The sequence below is a fragment of the Ranitomeya variabilis genome, chromosome 1 (assembly GCF_051348905.1).
Source record: "Ranitomeya variabilis isolate aRanVar5 chromosome 1, aRanVar5.hap1, whole genome shotgun sequence".
Taxonomy (NCBI): Eukaryota; Metazoa; Chordata; class Amphibia; order Anura; family Dendrobatidae; genus Ranitomeya; species Ranitomeya variabilis.
This window is the reverse complement of record NC_135232.1, coordinates 107,817,914-107,839,595: the sequence shown is the minus strand read 5'-3', so window position 1 is coordinate 107,839,595 and position 21,682 is coordinate 107,817,914. Positions and strand designations below refer to the sequence as shown.

At 44.0% G+C, this 21,682-nt stretch overlaps 1 protein-coding gene across 1 annotated transcript; it reads right to left on the bottom strand.

Annotated features, from left to right (window-relative positions):
* Positions 1-1,546: 1,546 nt before the first annotated feature.
* On the bottom strand, positions 1,547-12,807 carry LOC143793756 (microtubule-associated serine/threonine-protein kinase 4-like). Its single transcript, XM_077280754.1, has 18 exons — positions 12,521-12,807; positions 11,870-11,971; positions 11,332-11,425; positions 10,457-10,527; positions 8,041-8,126; positions 7,503-7,711; positions 6,405-6,543; positions 6,180-6,312; positions 5,875-6,040; positions 5,639-5,740; positions 5,263-5,385; positions 5,000-5,109; positions 4,815-4,906; positions 4,448-4,546; positions 4,032-4,130; positions 3,606-3,694; positions 2,919-3,008; positions 1,547-1,871 (listed from the first exon to the last, which is right to left on the bottom strand). Exons 1-18 carry the CDS (start codon positions 12,746-12,748, stop codon positions 1,732-1,734), a joined length of 2,172 nt encoding a protein of 723 aa, XP_077136869.1. The 5' UTR covers positions 12,749-12,807; the 3' UTR covers positions 1,547-1,731.
* Positions 12,808-21,682: the final 8,875 nt, after the last annotated feature.

Below are 21,682 nucleotides of genomic sequence, written 5' to 3'. Positions count from 1 at the left end.
ATACTTGCTCAGGGATACTTTTGCATCAATTACTGCATCATTGCGGTGTGACATGGAGGGGATCAGCCTGTGGCACTGCTGAGGGGTTATGGAAGCCCAGGTTGCTTTGATAGCAGCCTTCAGCTCGTCTGCATTGTTGGGTCTGGTGTCTCTCATCTTCCTCTTGACAGTACCCCATAGATTCTCTATGGGGTTAAGGTCAGACGAGTTTGCTGCAAATCACACACAGTGATAGTGTTGTTTGTAAACCAGGTATTGGTACTTTTAGCAGTGTGGGCAGGTGCCAGGTCCTGCTGGAGAATGACATTTCCATCTCCAAAAAGCTTGTCAGCAGAGGGAAGCATGAAGTGCTCTAAGATTTTCTGGTAGTCGGCTGCGCTGACTTTGGTCTATGTAAAACACAGTGAACCTACACCAGCAGATGACATGGCTGCGCAAACCATCACTGATTGTGGAAACTTCACACTAGACCTCCAGCAGCTTGGATTGTGGCCTCTCCACTTCCTCCAGACTCTGGGACCTTGATTTCCAAATGAAAAACAAAATTTACTTTAATCTGAAAACAACACATTGGACCACTGACAACAGTCCAGTTCTATTTCTCCTTGGCCCTGGTAATACGTTTCTGGCGTTGTCTATTGTTCGAGTGGCTGACACAAGGAATGTGACACTTGTAGCCCATGGCCTGGATACGTCTGTGAGTGGTGGCTCTTGAAGCAATGGCTCCAGCAGCAATCCACTCCTGAATCACTCCCAAATCTTTGAATGGCCTTTTCTTAACAATCCTTGCAAGGCTGCAGTTATCCCGGTTGCTTGTGCGCCTTTTTCTACCACAATTTTTCATTCCACTCCACTTTCCATTAATATGCTTGGATACAGCACTCTGTGAACAGCCAGCTTCTTTAGCAATGACCTTTTGTGGCTTCCCCTCCTTGTGGAGTGTGTCAGTGACTGCCTTCTGGACATCTGTCAGGTCAGCAGTCTTCCCCATGATTGTGGAGCCTACTGAAACAGACTAAGGGACCTTTATAAACGCTTAGGAAGCCTTTGTAGGTGTTTTTGTTAATTCTAATTTACCGTACTGAGATAATGACTTTTGGGTTTTCATTGGCGGTAAGCAATAATCATCAACATTAACAGAAGTAAACACGTGAAATAAATCACTCTGTTGGAAATGACTCTATATAATATATGAGTTTCACTTTTTGTATTGACGAACTGAAATAAATTAACTATTTGATGATATTCTAATTTTGCGATTAGCACTTATAAGTGTTAGGGGCTTTATTTTCACTCTCTATAATGTGACCTGCTGTCACTCTGTGTATTGTCTGTTATACTCCCTGCTCTCTTGGTTAGCAGCTACCTTGTCACTATTTCTCATATCATGTAGTCATTATTATTATTTGTACTTCTGGTTTAAAATATAAAGCGTTTTTATAATCATACTCATAGGGGTTTCCTTGCTCCTTCTGTGTGCTATGCTGAACATGATGTAAAGTATCGATATACCATAAATGTCAGTAATAATTAGGAAAGATATTAATCGGTTTTAAATGTTTATTTATTTAGATTAATTAAAAATAGCATGGAAGGATGAGGACATGTTCCTGGAGGAGCCTTCAACTTTTGCAGATGTTGATGCTGGTCAGGAGGCCACAGGTAGATGGTACATGTCCTTCCACACAGGTACAGCATTGATGGTGGACGTGCTGTAGTGTCTTCAGGGCGCTAGATGTGGGGGATTTCTGTTGTAGAGATGTTATAGCTGCCATGCTGACAAGGTGCAAAAATGCAGCTTTCTCTGACAGCGCGAACAGCCCTGGATAATCCACGCCGGCAGGATGATATCATCCGGCGGAAGATAGAACCTATGAGAAAAGATGCAAAAGTAATGTAAAGAATGGGGCTCCATATCAGAGGGTACTACTGTGGTGTCACTGAGACAGAATGGTAGAGGAATCTTCTTCATAAAGAGTTGCAGGATCATTATCAGTCATCACACGTGTGACAATCATTGACGTCAGTCATCATACATGTGACAATCCCACCACTGACACCAGTCATCACACATGTGACAATCCCACCACTGACATCAGTCATCATACATGTGACAATCCCACCACTGACATCAGTCATCATACATGTGACAATCCCACCACTGACGTCAGTTATCATACATGTGACAATCCTACCACTGACGTCAGTCATCACACATGTGACAATCCCACCACTGACGTCAGTTATCATACATGTGATAATCCCACCACTGACGTCAGTCATCATACATGTGACAATCCCACCACTGACGTCAGTCATCATACATGTGATAATCCCACCACTGACGTCAGTCATCATACATGTGACAATCCCACCACTGACGTCAGTCATCACACATGTGACAATCCCACCACTGACGTCAGTTATCATACATGTGACAATCCCACCACTGACGTCAGTCATCACACGTGACAATCCTACCACTGACGTCAGTCATCATACATGTGACAATCCCACCACTGACGTCAGTCATCATACATGTGACAATCCCACCACTGACGTCAGTCATCATACATGTGATAATCCCACCACTGACGTCAGTCATCATACATGTGACAATCCCACCGCTGACGTCAGTCATCATACGTGTGACAATCCCACCACTGACGTCAGTCATCATACATGTGACAATCCCACCACTAACGTCAGTCATCATACATGTGACAATCCCACCACTGACGTCAGTCATCACACATGTGACAATCCCACCACTGACGTCAGTCATCACACATGTGACAATCCCACCACTGACGTCAGTCATCATACATGTGACAATCCCACCACTGACAGATAACATCTGCTCCACATGAATTCTTCTCACTGATATCATACAACATGGGCCTTATTGCCACACTTACCTCGCCTTCTTTCCCCTTCTTCTACTTTCTCTGTTTTTTGTTGTTTTCTCAGTTTTAAAAATGATTTTCTATTTCTCTGAACTGGAGATTCTAATGAAAAGGCAGAAAAAATATTGATTATGAAGTCATAGAAGATTAGCTTTGTATCTTTATAGCGTTATGCAAACTGATTAATATGCAGCTTTTCTGTGTGCCGCCATGTGGTGTCTCCCAAAGGAACCATGTCCCCTTCTTATCATTATCATTAGCAAGCCTCAGTGTTATTATATAATAAGTAGGATAAAACTAAAATGTAACTTTAGAGTGGACTCATCACCAGATCAAAGGTGTCTCAGATTCACTCTTACTTTTTGTCAGCGCTTCCCTGAGTATTCTGATATTTTTCTTGTTAAAATCCGCTACACGGGTGTAGAGATATGGGCCTTTTTATTTAGTGCTAACTTTTATGGTCTTTACAATGGGGGCGTGGCTCACAGCTTAATATTGCAGAGCAACCTGAAGACACGCCCCAGAGGATCCTGAGAGCACCGCCCTCTAGGTAAAGACCATAAAAAAGTCCATAACTCAAAACCAGAATACTCAGAGGAGCAACAGGAATAAAATAAGTATTGGAGCCTTCATGTGCTGATTCTCCTTATAATTTTGGATAATAGGCTATGATTGGACGGCCTATAAATCTGTACATACCTGACAATGAGGGCGAGGAGGACTCGCTGGTTTTAGCACTGAAACACTGATTGTCTCCATTAGTATTGCAAGAAGACAATTCTTTCTGCCTGTATGGTAGAAGAAAGACAAGTAAATTACAAGTATAAACAATAAAAAAATGGAAGAACAACTGTCTGAAAGCCAATTGGGACAACATGGAGGGGATACCCTGCTCACACCGCCTTCTACCAGCAAGAATGGAGTCTAACTAGCAATATTGGCCTGTAATGAGCTGGAAATGAATCGCTGGTCATAATGATCAGCTGTTACTGCAGAGTTACCAAAAGTCAGACCCACAAACATCAGCAATCACAGGGTGGTGGATGCTGGATTTAGATTTTTGTCTTGTATTTGGTTCTGAACATATATCAGAACTAAATCTCATAATAATAATATTCTACTCACATGTCTGAGTGTTTCTTGCTGTTCTCTGGGGAAAGCCCTGGAGCTGACATTGGCTCTTCATTGTCTCCAATAGTTTTGGAAGGAGAAGATTCCTTCTGCCTTTTGGTAGAAGAAAGACAAGTACATTGCAAATAAAATCAATACAAAAGAGAAGAACACCTGTCTGTAAGGTGAATTAGAACAACATGGAGGAGATACCCTTCTCAGGACCCCAACTAATAATATTGGCCTGTAATGAGCTGAAATCGAATGGCTGGTTGAAATGATCAGCTCTTATTGCAGAGTTTACACAAGCTAGACCTACAGAGGTCAGCAATGAAGTTGTGGTGGATTCTGAATTTAAATTTGTTACTCGTGTCTTGTATTTGACTGTGTACATATGTCAGAACTAAATCTCATATTAATAATCTACTCACATGTCTGAGTGTTTCTTGCTGTTCTCTGAGGAAAGCCCTTGAGCTGACATAGGCTCTTCATTGTCTCCAATAGTTTTGGAAGGGGAAGATTCCTTCTGCCTTTTTGATAGAAGAAAGACAAGTAAATTACAAATAAAATCAATACAAAAGGGAAGAACACCTGTCTGTAAGGCCAATTTGGACAACATGGAGGAGATACCCTTCTCAGGACCCCAACTAGTAATATTGGCCTGTAAATATTGTGAGCTGACGAAATGACCAGCTCTTATTGCAGAGTTAACACAAGCCAGATATTTGTGTTACTTGTGTCTTGTATTTAGTTGTGTACATATATCAGAACTAAATCTCACAATAATAATCTACTCACATGTCTGAGTGGTTTTCATGGTTCTCTTTGGAACACTGTGGAGGTGAAGAAGGCTCTACATTGGTCATGATCCCGGTATTGGTGATATGTAGCTAAAACACACAGAGAAATATAAAATTGATATATTTTTTAGCTTTTCTCTGATTATATTTATTTGTTAGATATTTTATTGGCTACATACTTACTTTAGAAAACCTTTGGTAAGATGATACAAAGTTTTTCATTTCTGGCCAGTCATTGTCCTCAGTTGTGTCCCCCTCATCTGAATTCATATGTTTTTGTCTGCTACGACCAACTACAAAGTACAAGTGTTATCAGAAACTATTAGTATATTACCTAGTCAGACTGTCATCATGTTATCACTAATATTGATGTGAACTGACTTTCACATAAAATAAAAGACAGGACACACAGCAGTTTTTTGTAGATGACGTCTCATTTTACTTACTGATAAAGTAGCGTGTGTCCTCATCTGACTTTAGATCAGGCACAAACATGGGTTTCTGACTTAGAAGTTTGTTGAAGTCCAAAACACGTAGAAATGGATGAACTTTGATCTCATTTGCTCCTTCTGGAAAAGCAAGACAAGAAAGAAATTGATACAGTCACTGTCAGAGAAACTGCTCCGTATCTGTACAGTTTATGTTAGCATGAACTGAAGAGGTAACAGAGCCAACATGAAGGAAATGTACTGAAAGTCATAGCATGAAGAATGGAGATTGGACATGTAGGTAGAATACAGAACCTCAGTGCTGAACCTCATGGACACGACCATTTGTCTGGTTACAGAAGTGTAATAAGTCATAATACTATTATAATATTACCTGTCCCAAGTCTATATGCTGGATTCTTCCGAAGTAGCTCAGTGATCAGGCGACGAGCATAGGGTGGAGCAGAGTAGTTATGATGTTTCCAAATTATGTCATCTGTTATATAAAAAGCAAAGATTACAGGAAATAAAATTTCTTCATTTATTTTCATTTAAAAAATTCCTTATTAAAGCTAGAAACTAAACCACAGAACCAATGAAGCCAAATAACACTCAGATTATTTTACTTACCCTCAAGGACACTGCGTACTATCTCTCTTTTGGAAGCCCCTCGAAATGGTGTAATTGCAAAGAAAAAATTATACAGGATGATCCCTACTGACCACCAGTCAACAGGCCTTCCATAGCCTTTCCCTAGGATAACTTCTGGGGCCATGTATTTAGGGGTGCCAAAAGCCTGGAAACCAACAGAAGAATGAGATGATGATCAATAAACATTATTGCGACAAATAACATGAATGTTAACGTTTTATAGAGAAATTATCAGAGAAAGAGATGAGATCTGTAAAGTACAAGATCTTGTCAGTAAAGCCGACCTCGCCATCAAGGAACTCGTGGGTGATGTCCTTAGTTGGGGCCTTGTAGATGTCTGATGTCGGTCTCATGAGGCCGAGTTTTGAAAGCCCAAAATCGGTGACCTTAATATGTCCTGTTGATGTTATCAGGATACTGTGAAAGAAAAGATGGTGTCAGCCCCAAGTAATAACCCATAGACTGTATAACAAACTCTTCCCCTTTATTTTACTACAGGGGGCACTTACTTGTCAGGCTTCAGGTCTCTGTGCACCACACCAAAGCTGTGCAGATATTCCACAGCAAGAATGGTTTCAGCAATGTACAGTCGTGCCAAGGGGAGGGGTAAAGGACCCCTGTGATTTATAAGACTGCCACAGTCTCCTCCTGTGGGAGAAAGCAAATATAACAGGTTAGGGTTTGTTACAGTGTAAATTACACATGATGAGGGTGAATGGGAGATAAGCGGAGACATTGGGACAGGATGGCCTATATAGAGATATACTGTGTGATGTAGAGCGTATACTGTATACTACACAGTGACCCTATACAAAGAGACCACGCCGGGTCTCATCTACAAGCCTCTCATTTACTTCTCTGTGAAGTTCTCATCTATAAAAACTGTTTGAGACAGATCTTCCTTTTCTCCATATATATAAAATAACTTATCCTGTACCGATCTTTGTCAGTGTGACAGCGAGTGTATGAATGACGAGGACACTCAGACCAAATATGAAACTGATGATGACAGTGATGGTGGCGATATGTAAAGACACTCTGGTTGTTCAAAAGTTAAAAACATTAACTCTCTGCTTTTCGAGTTCGAAAATTTGTTCAAATATAAACCGATACAATTTGTAGTCGTATATAGAGTATTTATTTGGATACCACTGCATTTCTTAGTACTCAAAATGTATGTTTAGCTGTCAAAATTTAAGTTTTACGTTACTTACAAGCTGAGATATTAACGAAAATCGATGTAAATCAGCCATTTTGTAAAATCCAAGATGGCGGCCACTTAGGACTCGGGGCAAATGGAAACATTGTTTTTCTTATTGCTTATACCATAGCCTTTCCAAAAATGTACATATTTGAAACTCTCCAGAAAATTCCGGCGAAATTACATAGTGAACCGGACTAATAGTGGAAGCTGCTGCCGTGCTCAGTGATGACATACAGGGGGACTTCCAGAGAGATCAATGGTTTTTCAGGCTTCTTAGTAACAAATAACGCGTAGTAAATGCAGAGTGGACATGTAACCATCCATGTGGGCACATTATGGGCATATATAGATGCTAGGATTCAGCAGACGTGGGCTGGATATAGATACTATGGAAGTTTCCTACCTGGTACATACTCCATGACCATACACAGATGAAGTTTGGTAGGAAAGGAGCAGAACATGGAGGCCACAAAGGGACAATCCGCGAATGTTGAGATGTCCCTCTCCAGAAAGACCAATTCAAGCGCCTTTATATTTTTCAGGTTCTCCTTGTCAATTTTCTTCACAGCACATATCTGGTCTGTGTCTTTATGGCGAACTAAGTGGACGGCCCTGGAAAGGAAGAAAATCCATGATTTATTATGAATTCTTACTAACTGTTTGTAGACCTCATTAAGTGATCTCCTGTACTAATGATTAATACTAGATGTTCAGCCATCACTAGAAATCCAGAAATACATAAAATAATACTCCATAAATGATCGCTATGGGGGTCCTCATCCACACAGCATCCTAACTGACCTGGATAGTGACAGACAGATGTGGACAGTGATGTGGACTCATCATTTCTCTATGGGAACATTGCACGGGCAGGACGCAGAGACAGAGGCATTGTTATAAGGAGCCCTGAGAAATAAATATTATACCAAAGTAAAGCTCACCCAAAGGCTCCACTGCTGATCAGTTTGATGGGTTTATAGTCGCTCTTACAAGGATTTCTCTCCGGGTTCAATGATCCGATCAAGGCCTAAAAAGGAATAAAAAATTACTTTAGGACATAGAAACTGCAGGAAGATATAAGCACCACTGGTCACCCCAAAGGGGTAACTAACATGAAGAGATCCAAACTAACGTTAAATTAAGGCTTTTATTGGAAAACTTTCATAAAATGCATAGAATGCCCGAGCACCCTAACATAAGGTGGAGGCTAAGTGCAATACATCATAAGATTATATCAATTGCAAGGTAGTGGTATCACAATAACAAATTCCTTTCAGTACATCTTAGCTGCCCAAGCATGCTCCTAATACACAAACTGTGTCAATGTACATAATCAGATACTATAATAATATCTACCTGCAAAGATAGCACAGCGGTCCACCTCACCCCAACGCACGTTTCGCACCAGGCTTCTTCCGGGGGCGCCTTGCAATTGATATAATCTTATGATGTATTGCACTTAGCCTCCACCTTATGTTAGGGTGCTTGGGCATTCTATGCATTTTATGAAAGTTTTCCAATAAAAGCCTTAATTTAATGTTAGTTTGGATCTCTTCATGTTAGTTACCCCTTTGGGGTGACCAGTGGTTCTTACATTGTATTTGGAAGTGCCAGCTTTATCTGTTTTGGACGTTGGTAATCAAGGAAGATATAAGCTCAAGATGCAGGAATGTCTCCTTCTATATCACGTCCCCGCTGATTACACTGCAGCAGAAGTAGGGACGTGATACAAGCCGGACCCTCCACAGACCCTATTATAGGAGATACCCCCTATACACATGAATCATTACTGCCGGGGGGGGGATAAGCAGGGCCGGCGTCAGCACCCGGGCAAGTGCCGGGGCCCTGAACAGGCAGGGGGCCCACTCGCGGGGGCCGGCACTAGCGCACCAGTGTCCCGACGGCGAGTGGACCCCCGCCTGCTTCAGGCCACGGCACTAAGTTGCGATACTTACCTCCCCCATTTCCAGTGCTGCAGCGTCTTCCATCCTCTGACTGTGACGTTCAGGTCAGAGGGCGCGATGACATCACCAGTGCGCGCCCTCTGCCTGAGCAGTCGCAGTACAGAGAGCAGGAAGACATCGATGGTGAGGAGTCCAGAGCAGAGCAGCGTCAAGCAACGAGAGGTGAGTATTTCATTTTTTTTTATTTTTTTTTTTTATATATTTGGAGTAATATATGGGGACCATCAGAAGGGGCTCATATATGGAGCATTATATGGGGCTAATTCTATATGGAGTATCTTATGGGGCCAATAATATAGGGAGCATATTATGAAGCCAATTCTATAGGGAGCATTATATGGGGCCAATTTAATATGGAGCAGTATATGGGGCCAATATATGAAGCATCTTATAGGACTAATTATATATGGAGCATTTTATATATATGGAGCATTTTATATGGCCAATTATATATGGAGCATTATATGGAGCCCATTATACATGGAGCATCTTATGGGGACAATTATTTTTGGAGCATTATATGGGACCCATTCTGTAAGGAGTATTATATGGGGCCCATTCTGTATGGAGCAATATATGGGACTCCGTATACTGTATGGGGTCGATCATATACTGTATGGAGCATTATATGAGGCCCATTATATATGGAGCAATAGATGGGGCCCATCATATACTGTATGGAGAATTATATGTGGCTCACTATACTGTATGGAGCATTATATGGGGTCAATTCCGTATGGAGCAACATATGCGGTTCATTCTGTATGGAGCACTCTGTGGTGCCCATTATACTGTATGGAGCATTCTATGAGGCTCATTATTCTGTATGGAGCATAATATTGGGCTCATTATTCTGTTTGGAGCAATATATGGGGCTCATTATTCTGTATAGAGGACTATGTGGTGCCAATTATACTGTATGGAGCACTATATGGGGCCATTATACTGTATGGGGCAATATATGGGGCTCATTATTCTGTTTGGAGCAATATATGGGGCTCATTATTCTGTATAGAGGATTATACTGTCTGGTTTCTGAGCTAATGTAGAATGTACAATAGATATCACTCATGTAATGTAAGAAGTACAGTATGTGAAATCTTTGGCATTGTACTATTCCTATATTTCTCTGCCGTATCCGTGCATTCTGAATTGTGGTATGTGTTAAAGCGGCCCACTGGGACTCTTGCGCCAGGGCCCATGAAAACCTGGAGCCGGCACTGGGGATAAGGGGCATCACACAGGGAAGGCAGGAATAATAATGCCGTCATCACACATAATAGGTCCGATCTACATGGCGAACAGAGATATCCCATTATCATATGAGGTATAGTATGGGACGTGTAATTCACACCCCGTCCTCTGATGATACAGACGTCCCTCTGATACTTACACTGGCAGATTCGTGGCTGATCTCTGGTGTCTCACATATTCCACTATCAGCATTTGCCAGCAGAGTTATTTCTAAAGTAATGATAAAATAATGAAGAGATGTCATGTATTAGTCTATATCAGAACTTAATAACCAAAAGAAAAGAAAGCAAAAAGCCAAATATAAAAATGTAACAAGTTTTATTTGATTAATTAGAATAATTCATGATAAAAGTATAAAAACAGAATGTAAGACGTAGAGAATGCTTCCCCACCTTTTCATACCAAGAACAGGTCATCAAAATCACATCAAAACATATTCATAATCGTATTTGTACAAGTTTGTGTCTTTCTAGAATTTAGAAGACACAGGAACAATCTATAGGCCTCAAAATAAACAAGACAAATAAGAGAAATGTGTTCTGTCTGGGAGGAAGGAGAGCAAGACTCCGACACGTGTTTCGCATAGGCTTCTTCCAAGGACTATTGAAGAAGTTTTGTGTAGGCTTCTTCCAGGGGATATTGAAGAAGGTCCACTTTGTCGTCATTAAGTGGATGTGGAAGACTCCTACAGGAAATGCGCGTCTTGATCCCCACACTTCCAGACAATGCAGGTTTCTCTTATTTATTTGTGTATTTTGAGGCACACAGATTGATATTGCTTAGGATCTACTTGAATCCCGAACGATGACATGATTGGGGACCTATGAGCCTCTTTGTACATTTGGGAGCTGAGAAGACCACAGAGGAGAGAAGCAGAATTACGTGAGCCCCCTCGTAGTCTATAAGGGGTTCAGGAGCCGTCACCGGCCTCATACAGAGGATGAAGAATAAATCCACATATTCTCTGCTCTTCTCTATAACTTGATATTTGTATGTAAAATATGATCGGCTTACCTTCTGTCAGATCAGAGTTTAGCCCCGACTCACTGGTATCGGGGTCAGCAATATTTAGGTTTTGCCCCTCTTTGGAGTCACCGTCTGATGTTTCCTGATGGATGAAATATATACAATTAATATAACATTTCTCAAACACTAAATTACCGTATAAATAAAGCAGGAAGGACTAAACCTGGATTTATTTGATAATTTCAGTATAGGACGGACTATTCACGGCCGCTCCCCCCAGTAAATCCACATTAATATAACGGATTTATATCTACAACTGTTCTTTAATAACTTCTATCAGAACTGCAGCATTTACCAGGAGGAAGAGTGTGATGATCGAGCGAGAAAGACGTAGACATACAAACTCTGCACCGCTGAGTACAGGCTGTCATCACAGAGGATGAGGCCGCCATAAAGTATCCTGTGTCTGACCGGGGCGGACAGGGAGGCCTCTACCATCATAAATCTGAGCTCCTGCTATATGACTGGTGATCTGGAGAAGATCAGACAACAAGGACATGAGATGTAGAAGATCATGGATCCTTACCAGGCGCTTCAGTGAGTAGGCCAGATACTCCAGTACAAGCAGGACATTTTGGGCCAGTTGTTTAAAAAAGGCCAATTTTCCACTTTGGGATTTTTCTTCAGCCTATAGAGATGGGAAAAAACAAGAAATGAAAATCATGAGAAAAGTGCAGAATGGAGGAGGCCATTTATGTCACCATGTTTCTCTACAAGTGCTACATGACAGCTGCCGAGGGAACCGGTCGCCTGTAAACCTTTACATCTCCACGTCCTCCCTCCATACTCAAAGTATGGAAATAAGACATATGGCTGGAGTTTTTCCCACTTGTTTCAATACAATGTATGGTAAATAGGATGGAGCCATTGAAAGCTGCAATTCAGCCCGCAATAAACAAGTCCTTGTCAATGGAGAGATAATAAAGTTATGGCTATTGAAAGAAAGTGAGCAAAATAATTCTGTGGTCCATAAAGGATTAACCCATCCAATTCCCCCTCCCCCAGCGTCCACAACCTTCCCACCTCTAATTCTATGAATCCTTTAGATCCCCCCTATGACTTGTCATGTAGCCTGTGCGCCCTATTTACGCTCCTCGGATATTCTATCTGAGTATTTGGTGCAGGATAAACTTATATTCCATTATTATTATTGTGAAATGATTCGTCTGCTACTTGCCTGTTGTACTAATGTCCAGATGTTTTGTTGTAAATGCTCAAGATATTCTTGGCTTATTCGACCTTGGTGGTATTTGGTCAGGCAGTCTCTCATTAGCTCCATAACCAGCCGGTAAGTGAAGCTGAGGACGCCATCGGGCAGTGGTAGCACAATGTCAGGGGCATAGGTGGTAAGGATGCCCAGGAGTAGTGCTAACACCTGATGTCTGTCTGGAGGAATCCCAGACATTTCAAGCAAATCAAAGCGCAGTTAGTAAATGACTAGCTATGTAGCTTATCACACCAACAGCAATGACACCGGAATGTCAAAGTGACAACAGCAGGGAAAACACCGGGATAAGAAGTGATGGTTAATTGTGATGTCATAACGGAATCTCGTGTTCTTTTCTTAAAGCGGCATCTTCCCATCTTACCTTATAAGGAAGTTGTTTGCAACCCTTAAGGAGGCAACAATCTAAGCGGAGCATCAGTACCAGAAGCAGGCATGGAGGAAAGCGCTATGGGGGCTCTACTCTTCTGATCAGTGAGGGGATTTTTATATTGGAAGATAAATTATTTTATATCTGTTATACACAGTAAAAATTATAGCGTTTTGTATCAATAAGAAAGTCAGATTCCGGTGATAAAAGAAGTATCTTTACTGTGGAAACACCTTCATCCAGCCCTGGCATATGAAGCACACAGGCCCATGTTACTCTCCCTCACCCACTACCAAAGATGGGGGGTCTCTATTACAAATATGACCCTGTCAACCATTAGAGAAAATCAAAAGGTACTACTAACAAGAATATCAATATATGAGGGTGGCCATAAAGGTCTCTTTAAAATATTAATAATGCCTCCTTATAATATTAATAGTGTCCCTCGGGGTTTCCTTATCTCCTTATAATATTAACTCCTTGACGACCGCCGATACGCCTTTTAACGGCTGTGGTTAAGGGGGCCTTATTTCTCAGCACTGCTTTTAAACGGTCTGCAGAAATAAGGGTATAGCTCCGCCAGACGGCAGCAATTCCTGCGGGTGTCATCTGTATATGACATCTGACACCTTGCAGTATTGGACCCTATGATAATAATAATCTTTATTTTAATATAGCGCTAACATATTTCGAAGCGCTTTACAGTTTTGCGCACATTATCATCGTTGTCCCCGGCGGGGCTCACAATCTAGATTGCCTACCACTATGGCTTTGGAATGTGGGAGGGAAGTTGAATACCCGGAGGAAACCCACGCAAACACGGGGAGAACATACAAACTCCTTACAAATTTTGTCCTTGGTGGGATTTGAAGGCAGGACTCCAGCGCTGCAGTGCTAACCACTGAGCCACCGTGCTGCCTACCACCAGTTTTGTGACTGATTGGGGCCCATTAACCCCTTAAATACCACTGTCAATCGTGAAAGCGGTATTTAACTTGTTGCAATCAGGTCTCCAGACCCCCTTAGTAACCATCGGACCTCTGCGATCAGAATCGCGGGTCCCGAAGGTTACCATGAAACCCCAAGGATAAGGTGGCCTGTGAGATCCAGCCATAATGACTCACAGACTGCTCTCTTGCACTCAGGTACGGACTGGGGCTGAAATTCAGTCCTGGCATTTGAAATCACACAGGCCCATGTTGTCCCCGTCCCCATGAACCAGATGGGATATATTACTAATATTACCCTGGATGGAGGAAAGGAAGATTTACTACAAGACCAATATTTCTAATGATTCCCGTGGCTGCTGGGGTAAGTGACGGAGTCAGCGACTTTGTGCTCCATCACAACTCTTAACAGTATGGGCGTCTTGAGAACACCGATTCTGTTAGCAACGTAGCAGACAAGGCAGCCCATGACTAGACAGGCCCTTCTGGCATTTGCCAGAATTGCCAGATGGCCAGTCCGGCCCTGCCTGCACTGCTGTATATGAGTACAGCAGTCTATGAGACCAGTGATCAAAATAAAAATTATACATGTTCCACAGTGAAAAAGTGTAAAAAAGTTAAAAAAAAATGCAGCGTCAAACAAAAAAGTACACATAATTGGTTTCACCGCATTAGTAAAAATCTGCTCTATAAAACTGGCACATTATTTATTCAGTTTGGCGAAAGATGTAAAAAAATTAAATAAAAACCACCCCAAAAATGTCACTGTTTCATCATAGCGACTCACACAAAAGTGAATAAAAATGTTCAAAAAGTCATATGTAAAATAAATTGTATGAATGAAAACGCCAAATTGTCCTGCAAAATACAAGCCCTCATATGGCTCATTCTGCAGAAAAAATGAAGTTACAGCTCTAAGAATATGACAATGCAAAAAGAAATTCATTTTGCTAAAATATTGTTTTCAGTCTGTAAAATAGAAAGCATAAAAAAACAAAATAAATCTGGTACCTCTGTAATTGTACTGATCCAACGAACAAATTGTTTTTATCATTTTTATGGCACGGTGAACGGTGCAATAAATAAGAATAAAAGCAATAACTGAATTGCTGGTTTTTGTTCATTCTCTGTTTGAAAAGTCTGAATAAGAAGTGATAAAAAAATATTATGTACCCCAAAATGGAACCAACAAAATCTGCAACTCATCTTGCAAAAAATAACCCCTCATACAGCTCTGTTCACCAAAAACAAAAAGGTTACATTTCTCAGAATATGGCAACAAAAAAAACGACTTTTTATATTTTTACTATGTGATAGCAGCAAAACCTAAAAAAAAAATATAAATCTGTAATCACAGCAACCCAAAGAATAAATCACTTATTCTGTATGCTGAGCCGCGCAAACGTAAAAATAAGGACTATTCTTGTAATACTATTTATTCATTCTACCACCCAAAAATCGGAATAAAGCTCGGCTCACATTTATCCTGCGCTCTCCGCTGAACGCTTACTTCAGGATTACTGTGTAAATTCCCCAAAACTGCAATTCAGACGAAACCCCAGACATAACTACTCAATTATGAGGCAGACGGAATGACTTTGGACTAGTCTCTGTTCTGGTGGTGTCCCATCATTTTAGGAGTCTTTTTAGCATACAAGTGTGGGCGACCACAGATCTGTGTACAGCTGAAAAATGGATACCATTAGCGCAGATGCCAAACAGAGTAGAAAGTGTCTCCATCTGCCTCATTATGGTGGGTGTTTCCATTGGGGGTTTCGTTTGAGTCACATTTTTGTGAGATTTCCACGGTAACCCCTAAGGTAAGTTGTAATGCACAGTGTAGGAAAGACTAAGAGCAACATGAAGGGATGAGGGGAAGGGAGCCCAACACTAAGGAAGGGGGGAGTGGAGACCCCTAGGCAAATCTAAAGTCACCGTCTGCCCTAAATGTCCCTATATAGGTTCTGCACCTATTGCCGAGCAGGAAGGACGGGGTGTGCAATAGTTAATCCCCACTTCTACTAAAGACAGCTGGGATAGACGAACAAGGGGAACACTTACCTTGAGTAGACACAGAGATGTAACACAGACATCCTCCAAACACCAAGTAGGTCTGTCACTGGAACTGTAGGGTGTTCCGACGTTACTGGTAGAACGATGTCTCTGGAAAAGTTACATGGTCCCGTCCCCTCAAATAAAATCAAGTGAATTCTGCGCTCCCAAATGCGAATGCCTTCTGATCCCAACTGTGCCTAAACTAGAGTAAGAGGCCACATGTTTGACATTATCGTGTGGGGAGAGAGCACCTAATAATTTACGTAGTGTGTGTCACCAGAAGCACAAGGTGGGTACAATGTATGGGGGCGCTACAATATATGGGGGCGCTACACTGTACGGGAACACAATGTATAGGTACTAGACTGTCAGATTTGCAATTCTCCAGAAAAAAAGCATAGCGTGGATGTTACAAAATAGTCACTGCAGTCCTAGATGAATTCACTGAGAGATGCAGTTTCTATAATGGGGTCATTTTGGGGGCTTCCTGCTGTTTTGGCACCTTAGGGGCATCTAACCGTTGTCTACCTGACAAATTTGCAGCAAATACAAAAATTACCCTCTAAATGTTACATTTCCACCTCAATGTTCTAAAATTCTGTGTGCTTTGGCATGTCAGGGGCTCTTCAAATTCGACATGGCATTCACAATCTATCCCAGGCAAATAGCGCTCTTTACTTTCCTAGCCCTGACATGTGCCCAAGCGGAAGTTTTTGACAAGATATGGCTTACAAATTATGGAGTCCGTTTTCTCCTATTATCCATTGTGAAAATTGCAAATTTGGGGCTAAAACTAAATTTTTGTGAAAAAAATGAAAATTTTTAATATGACGACCTAATGTTATAAATTTCATCAAAGTCTGCATTCCAAAACGTCACTCCTTCCTTTCCAAGCCCTGCTGTGCACCCAAACTGTGGATTTCCACCACATATGAGGTATCGACGTACTCAGAAGAAATTGAAGAACAAATTTTGGGGTCCATTTTATCCTGTTACCCTTGTGTAAATAAAAAATTGGAGCTAAAAGTACATTTTTGTGGGTAAAATGTGATTTTTTTATTTTCAAAGCTCTACGTTATAAACTTCTGTGAAGCACATCCGTTAATGGGGTCATTTGTGGGGGTTTCCACTGTTTCGGCACAGCATGAGCTCTCAAAAACACGCTGTGATATCCGTTCCCGATTCCAGCCATTTTTGTGTTCCTAAAGTCAAAAGCGCTCCTTCCCTTCTGAAACCTGCCGTGCGCCCAAACAGTAGTATTCTCCCACAAATGAGGCATCAACTACTCAGGAGAAATTACACAACACATTTTAGGGTCCATTTTCTTCTGTTACCTTTTTGAAAATAACACGTTTGGGGCTAAATAATATTTTTGTGACAAAAAGTTAAATGTTAATTTTTTCCTTCCACATTGCATTAGTTCCTGTGAAGCACCTCAAGTTGATAAGCTTCTTGAATGTGATTTTGTGCACTCTAAGAGTGAAGATTTAAGAATGGTGTCACTTCGGGGTATTTTCTGTTATATAGGCCCCCAAAACCATTTCAAATGTGAGGTGGTTCCTAAAAAAAATGGTTTTGTAAATTTTGTTAGAAAAATGAGAACTCGCTGGCTTCCTAACAAAAAATGATGTTTCCAAAATTGTGCTGATGTAAAGAAGCATGCGGTAAATGTTATTTATTAACTATTTTGTGTAACATAACTTTCTGATTTAAGGGCATAGAAATGTAAAGCTTGAAACTTGAGAAATTGTCGCCAAGTTTGTGACATTTTTATAAATAAACAGTCATTTCGAACAAATTTTGCCACTATCGTGAAGTACAACGTCACGAGAAAGCCATCTCAGAATCGGTGGGATCCGTTGAAGGGTTCCAGAGTTATTACCACATAAATTGACAGTGGTCTGATTTAAAAAAATCTGTCCTGGTCAGTAAGGTCAAAAATTGATTCAGTTACTAAGGGGTTAAAAGTAATCTGACAGGTGAATCCATTCTCCTAAACCATCTATATGGGCATGTAGGTCATGGAATGTTGAATAAACTGATACTCTGACATCTGTGATTCAATGTGTTAATCCAGAGAAATACACATTTTTCTTAATATGTAAATGAGCCGTCAAGATCTATGGGCCGGACATAGATCTCCCTGAGAAATCTGTCTTCAGAGCTTATTTTCAATGAAAGAGTTACCAGTGTAAGACTGATTAGAGAGAGCAGACTGTCAGTCATTACATGTCTCACACTGATACTCTCTGGATGTAGATTGTCAGGGAGATCTATGTCCGGCCCATAGATCTTAACATCTCATTTACATATTTAGAAAAAAAAGTGGATTTCTCTGGATTAACACATTGAATCACGGATATCAGGGTATCAGTTTATTCAACTTTCTATGACCTGCATTTTTATGTAGACACCTTAGAAGAGATGATCCTACTGACAGATTCCCTTTAACCCCTTCCCGACATGCGCCTTACATGTACAGTGCATGTAGCGTCTCCCCCTTTGATGCGGGCTCCGGCGCTGAGCCCACATCTTTTCCTGCACATGTCATTTATTTCAGCAGCTGACATGTGCCCCTAACAGCCGCGGGTGGAATCGCCATCCCCCCACAGCTGTTAACCTGTTAAATGCCACTGTCAATCTCTGACAGGGTATTTAGTACGATCTGGTCTGAAGCGAGTAACTAATCCCGCCCATTGGGGCCCGTGTCACGGGTCTGCTGGTCGCTGATGGGTTGGCATGACAACCCAGGGTCTGCAGGAACTCAGGTTGTCATAGCCAGATAGCTATGAGCAGCGGACTGCGCTCGTAGGAAGTGCAGCCCTTTCTCTGTACCACAAGTGATCAGATGATCGCAGCTTCTTCTATTAATGGAAGTGTAAAGTAAAAAAAAATTTTTTTTTTAAATATTAAAAAATAATTTAAAAAAAGTTTAAATCACCCTTTATTCGCCCCATTCAAAATAAAACAATAATAAAAAACTAGATGGGTATTTCCTGAAGGAACTACAGATAGTGCTTTGGAATGGTGCCCGGGTTGCCCCAGCAAGACTTTCACACTTGGGTGCCCCTCAGGCGGTCCGATTTGGGAGGCGGAGTCACTCTGGGTCCGGTTTGGTGGGCGGGGTCACTCTGGGTCCGATTTGGCGGGCGGCGCCACTCTGGGTCCGATTTGGCGGCCGGCGCCACTCTGGGTCCGATTTGGCGGCCGGCGCCACTCTGGGTCCGATTTGGCGGCCGGTGCCACTCTGGGTCCGATTTGGCGGGCGGCGCCACTCTGGGTCCGATTTGGCAGGGGGCGCCACTCTGGGTCCGATTTGGCGGGCGGCGCCACTCTGGGTCCGATTTGGCGGGCGGCGCCACTCTGGGTCCGATTTGGCGGGCGGCGCCACTCTGGGTCCGATTTGGCGGCCGGCGCCACTCTGGGTCCGATTTGGCGGGCGGCGCCACTCTGGGTCCGATTTGGCGGGCGGCGCCACTCTGGGTCCGATTTGGCGGGCGGCGCCACACTGGGTCCGATTTGGTGGGCGGCGCCACACTGGGTCCGATTTGGCGGGCGGCGTCACTCTGGGTCCGATTTGGCGGGCGGCGCCACTCTGGGTCCGATTTGGCGGGCGGCGCCACTCTGGGTCCGATTTGGTGGGCGGTGCCACTCTGGGTCCGATTTGGCGGGCGGCGCCACTCTGGGTCCGATTTGGCGGGCGGCGCCACACTGGGTCCGATTTTGCGGGCGGCGCCACACTGGGTCCGATTTTGCGGGCGGCGCCACTCTGGGTCCGATTTTGCGGGCGGCGCCACTCTGGGTCCGATTTGGCGGGCGGCGCCACTCTGGGTCCGATTTGGTGAGCGGGGCAATAATTATAATAAGACTACAGATAGTGCTTTGAAATTGTGCTGTGCTATCACTTTAAGAGCTGATATTATCTGGCAAAACTGTGCTGGTGTGGTCATGTACAGTTCGCAGGCGTTGGCATAGTAACTGGGCCTGACTGCACATATCAATGAGCTAATCAGCCAGGTGGCAGGTACATTTCAAATTGCCTCAGAAACCCGGCCATTATAACCTATGGGAAAATTTCCCTATTGAAATGCATTACAATGAGGGGAAAAAACATTTTCAAACGCAAATTGCGCCAAAACTACAAATCCGATCGACACGAAAAATAATTAGCACACCTCTTGGGGATGCTGGCTTCGAAATGACACCTCACTGGAGTCTGTGAGTGAAGCGGTTCGGGCCGCATTACGTGCGGACTGAATAACAATAAGAACTAGATGGGTATTTCCTGAAGGAACTACAGATAGTGCTTTGGAATGGTGCCCGGGTTGCCCCAGCAAGACTTTCACACTTGGGTGCCCCTCAGTCAGTCCGATTTGGTAGGCGGAGTCACTCTGGGTCCGGTTTGGTGGGCGGGGTCACTCTGGGTCCGATTTGGCGGGCGGCGCCACTCTGAGTCCGATTTGGCGGGCGGCGCCACTCTGGGTCCGATTTGGCGGGCGGCGCCACTCTGGGTCCGATTTTGCGGGTGGCGCCACTCTGGGTCCGATTTGGCGGGCGGCGCCACTCTGGGTCCGATTTGGCGGGCGGCGCCACTCTAGGTCCGATTTGGCGGGCGGCGCCACTCTGGGTCCGATTTGGCGGGCGGCGCCACTCTGGGTCCGATTTGGCGGGCGGCGCCACTCTGGGTCCGATTTAGCGGGCGGCGCCACTCTGGGTCCGATTTGGTGGGCCGGGTCACTCTGGGTCCGATTTGGTGGCCCGGGTCACTCTGGGTCCGAGTTGGTGGCCCGGGTCACTCTGGGTCCGATTTGGCGGGCGGCGCCACTCTGGGTCCGATTTGGCGTTCGGCGCCACTCTGGGTCCGATTTGGCGGGCAGCGCCTCTCTGGGTCCGATTTGGCGGACGGCGCCACTCTGGGTCCGATTTGGCGTTCGGCGCCACTCTGGGTCCGATTTGGCGGGCTGCGCCACTCTGGGTCCGATTTGGCGGGCGGCGCCACTCTGGGTCCGATTTGGCGGGCGGCGGCACTCTGGGTCCGATTTGGCGGGCGGCGCCATTCTGGGTCCGATTTGGCGGGCGGTGCCACTCTGGGTCCGATTTTGCGGGCGGCGCCACTCTGGGTCCGATTTGGCGTTCGGCACCACTCTGGGTCCGATTTGGCGGGCGGCGCCTCTCTGGGTCAGATTTGGCGGGCGGCGCCACTCTGGGTCCGATTTGGCGGGCGACGCCACTCTGGGTCCGATTTGGCGGGCGGCGCCACTCTGGGTCCGATTTGGCGGGTGGCGCCACTCTGGGTCCGATTTGGCGGGCGGCGCCACTCTGGGTCCAATTTGGCAGGCGGCGCCACTCTGGGTCTGATTTGGCGGGCGGCGCCACTCTGGGTCCGATTTGGCGGGCGGCGCCACTCTGGGTCCGATTTGGCGGGCGGCGCCACACTGGGTCCGATTTTGCGGGCGGCGCCACTCTGGGTCCGATTTTGTGGGCGGCGCCACTCTGGGTCCGATTTGGCGGGCGGCGCCACTCTGGGTCCGATTTGGCGGGTGGCGCCACTCTGGGTCCGATTTGGCGGGCGGCGCCACTCTGGGTCCGATTTGGTGGGCGGGGCAATAATTATAATAAGACTACAGATAGTGCTTTGAAATTGTGCTGTGCTATCACTTTAAGAGCTGATATTATCTGGCAAAACTGTGCTGGTGTGGTCATGTACAGTTCGCAGGCGTTGGCATAGTAACTGGGCCTGAC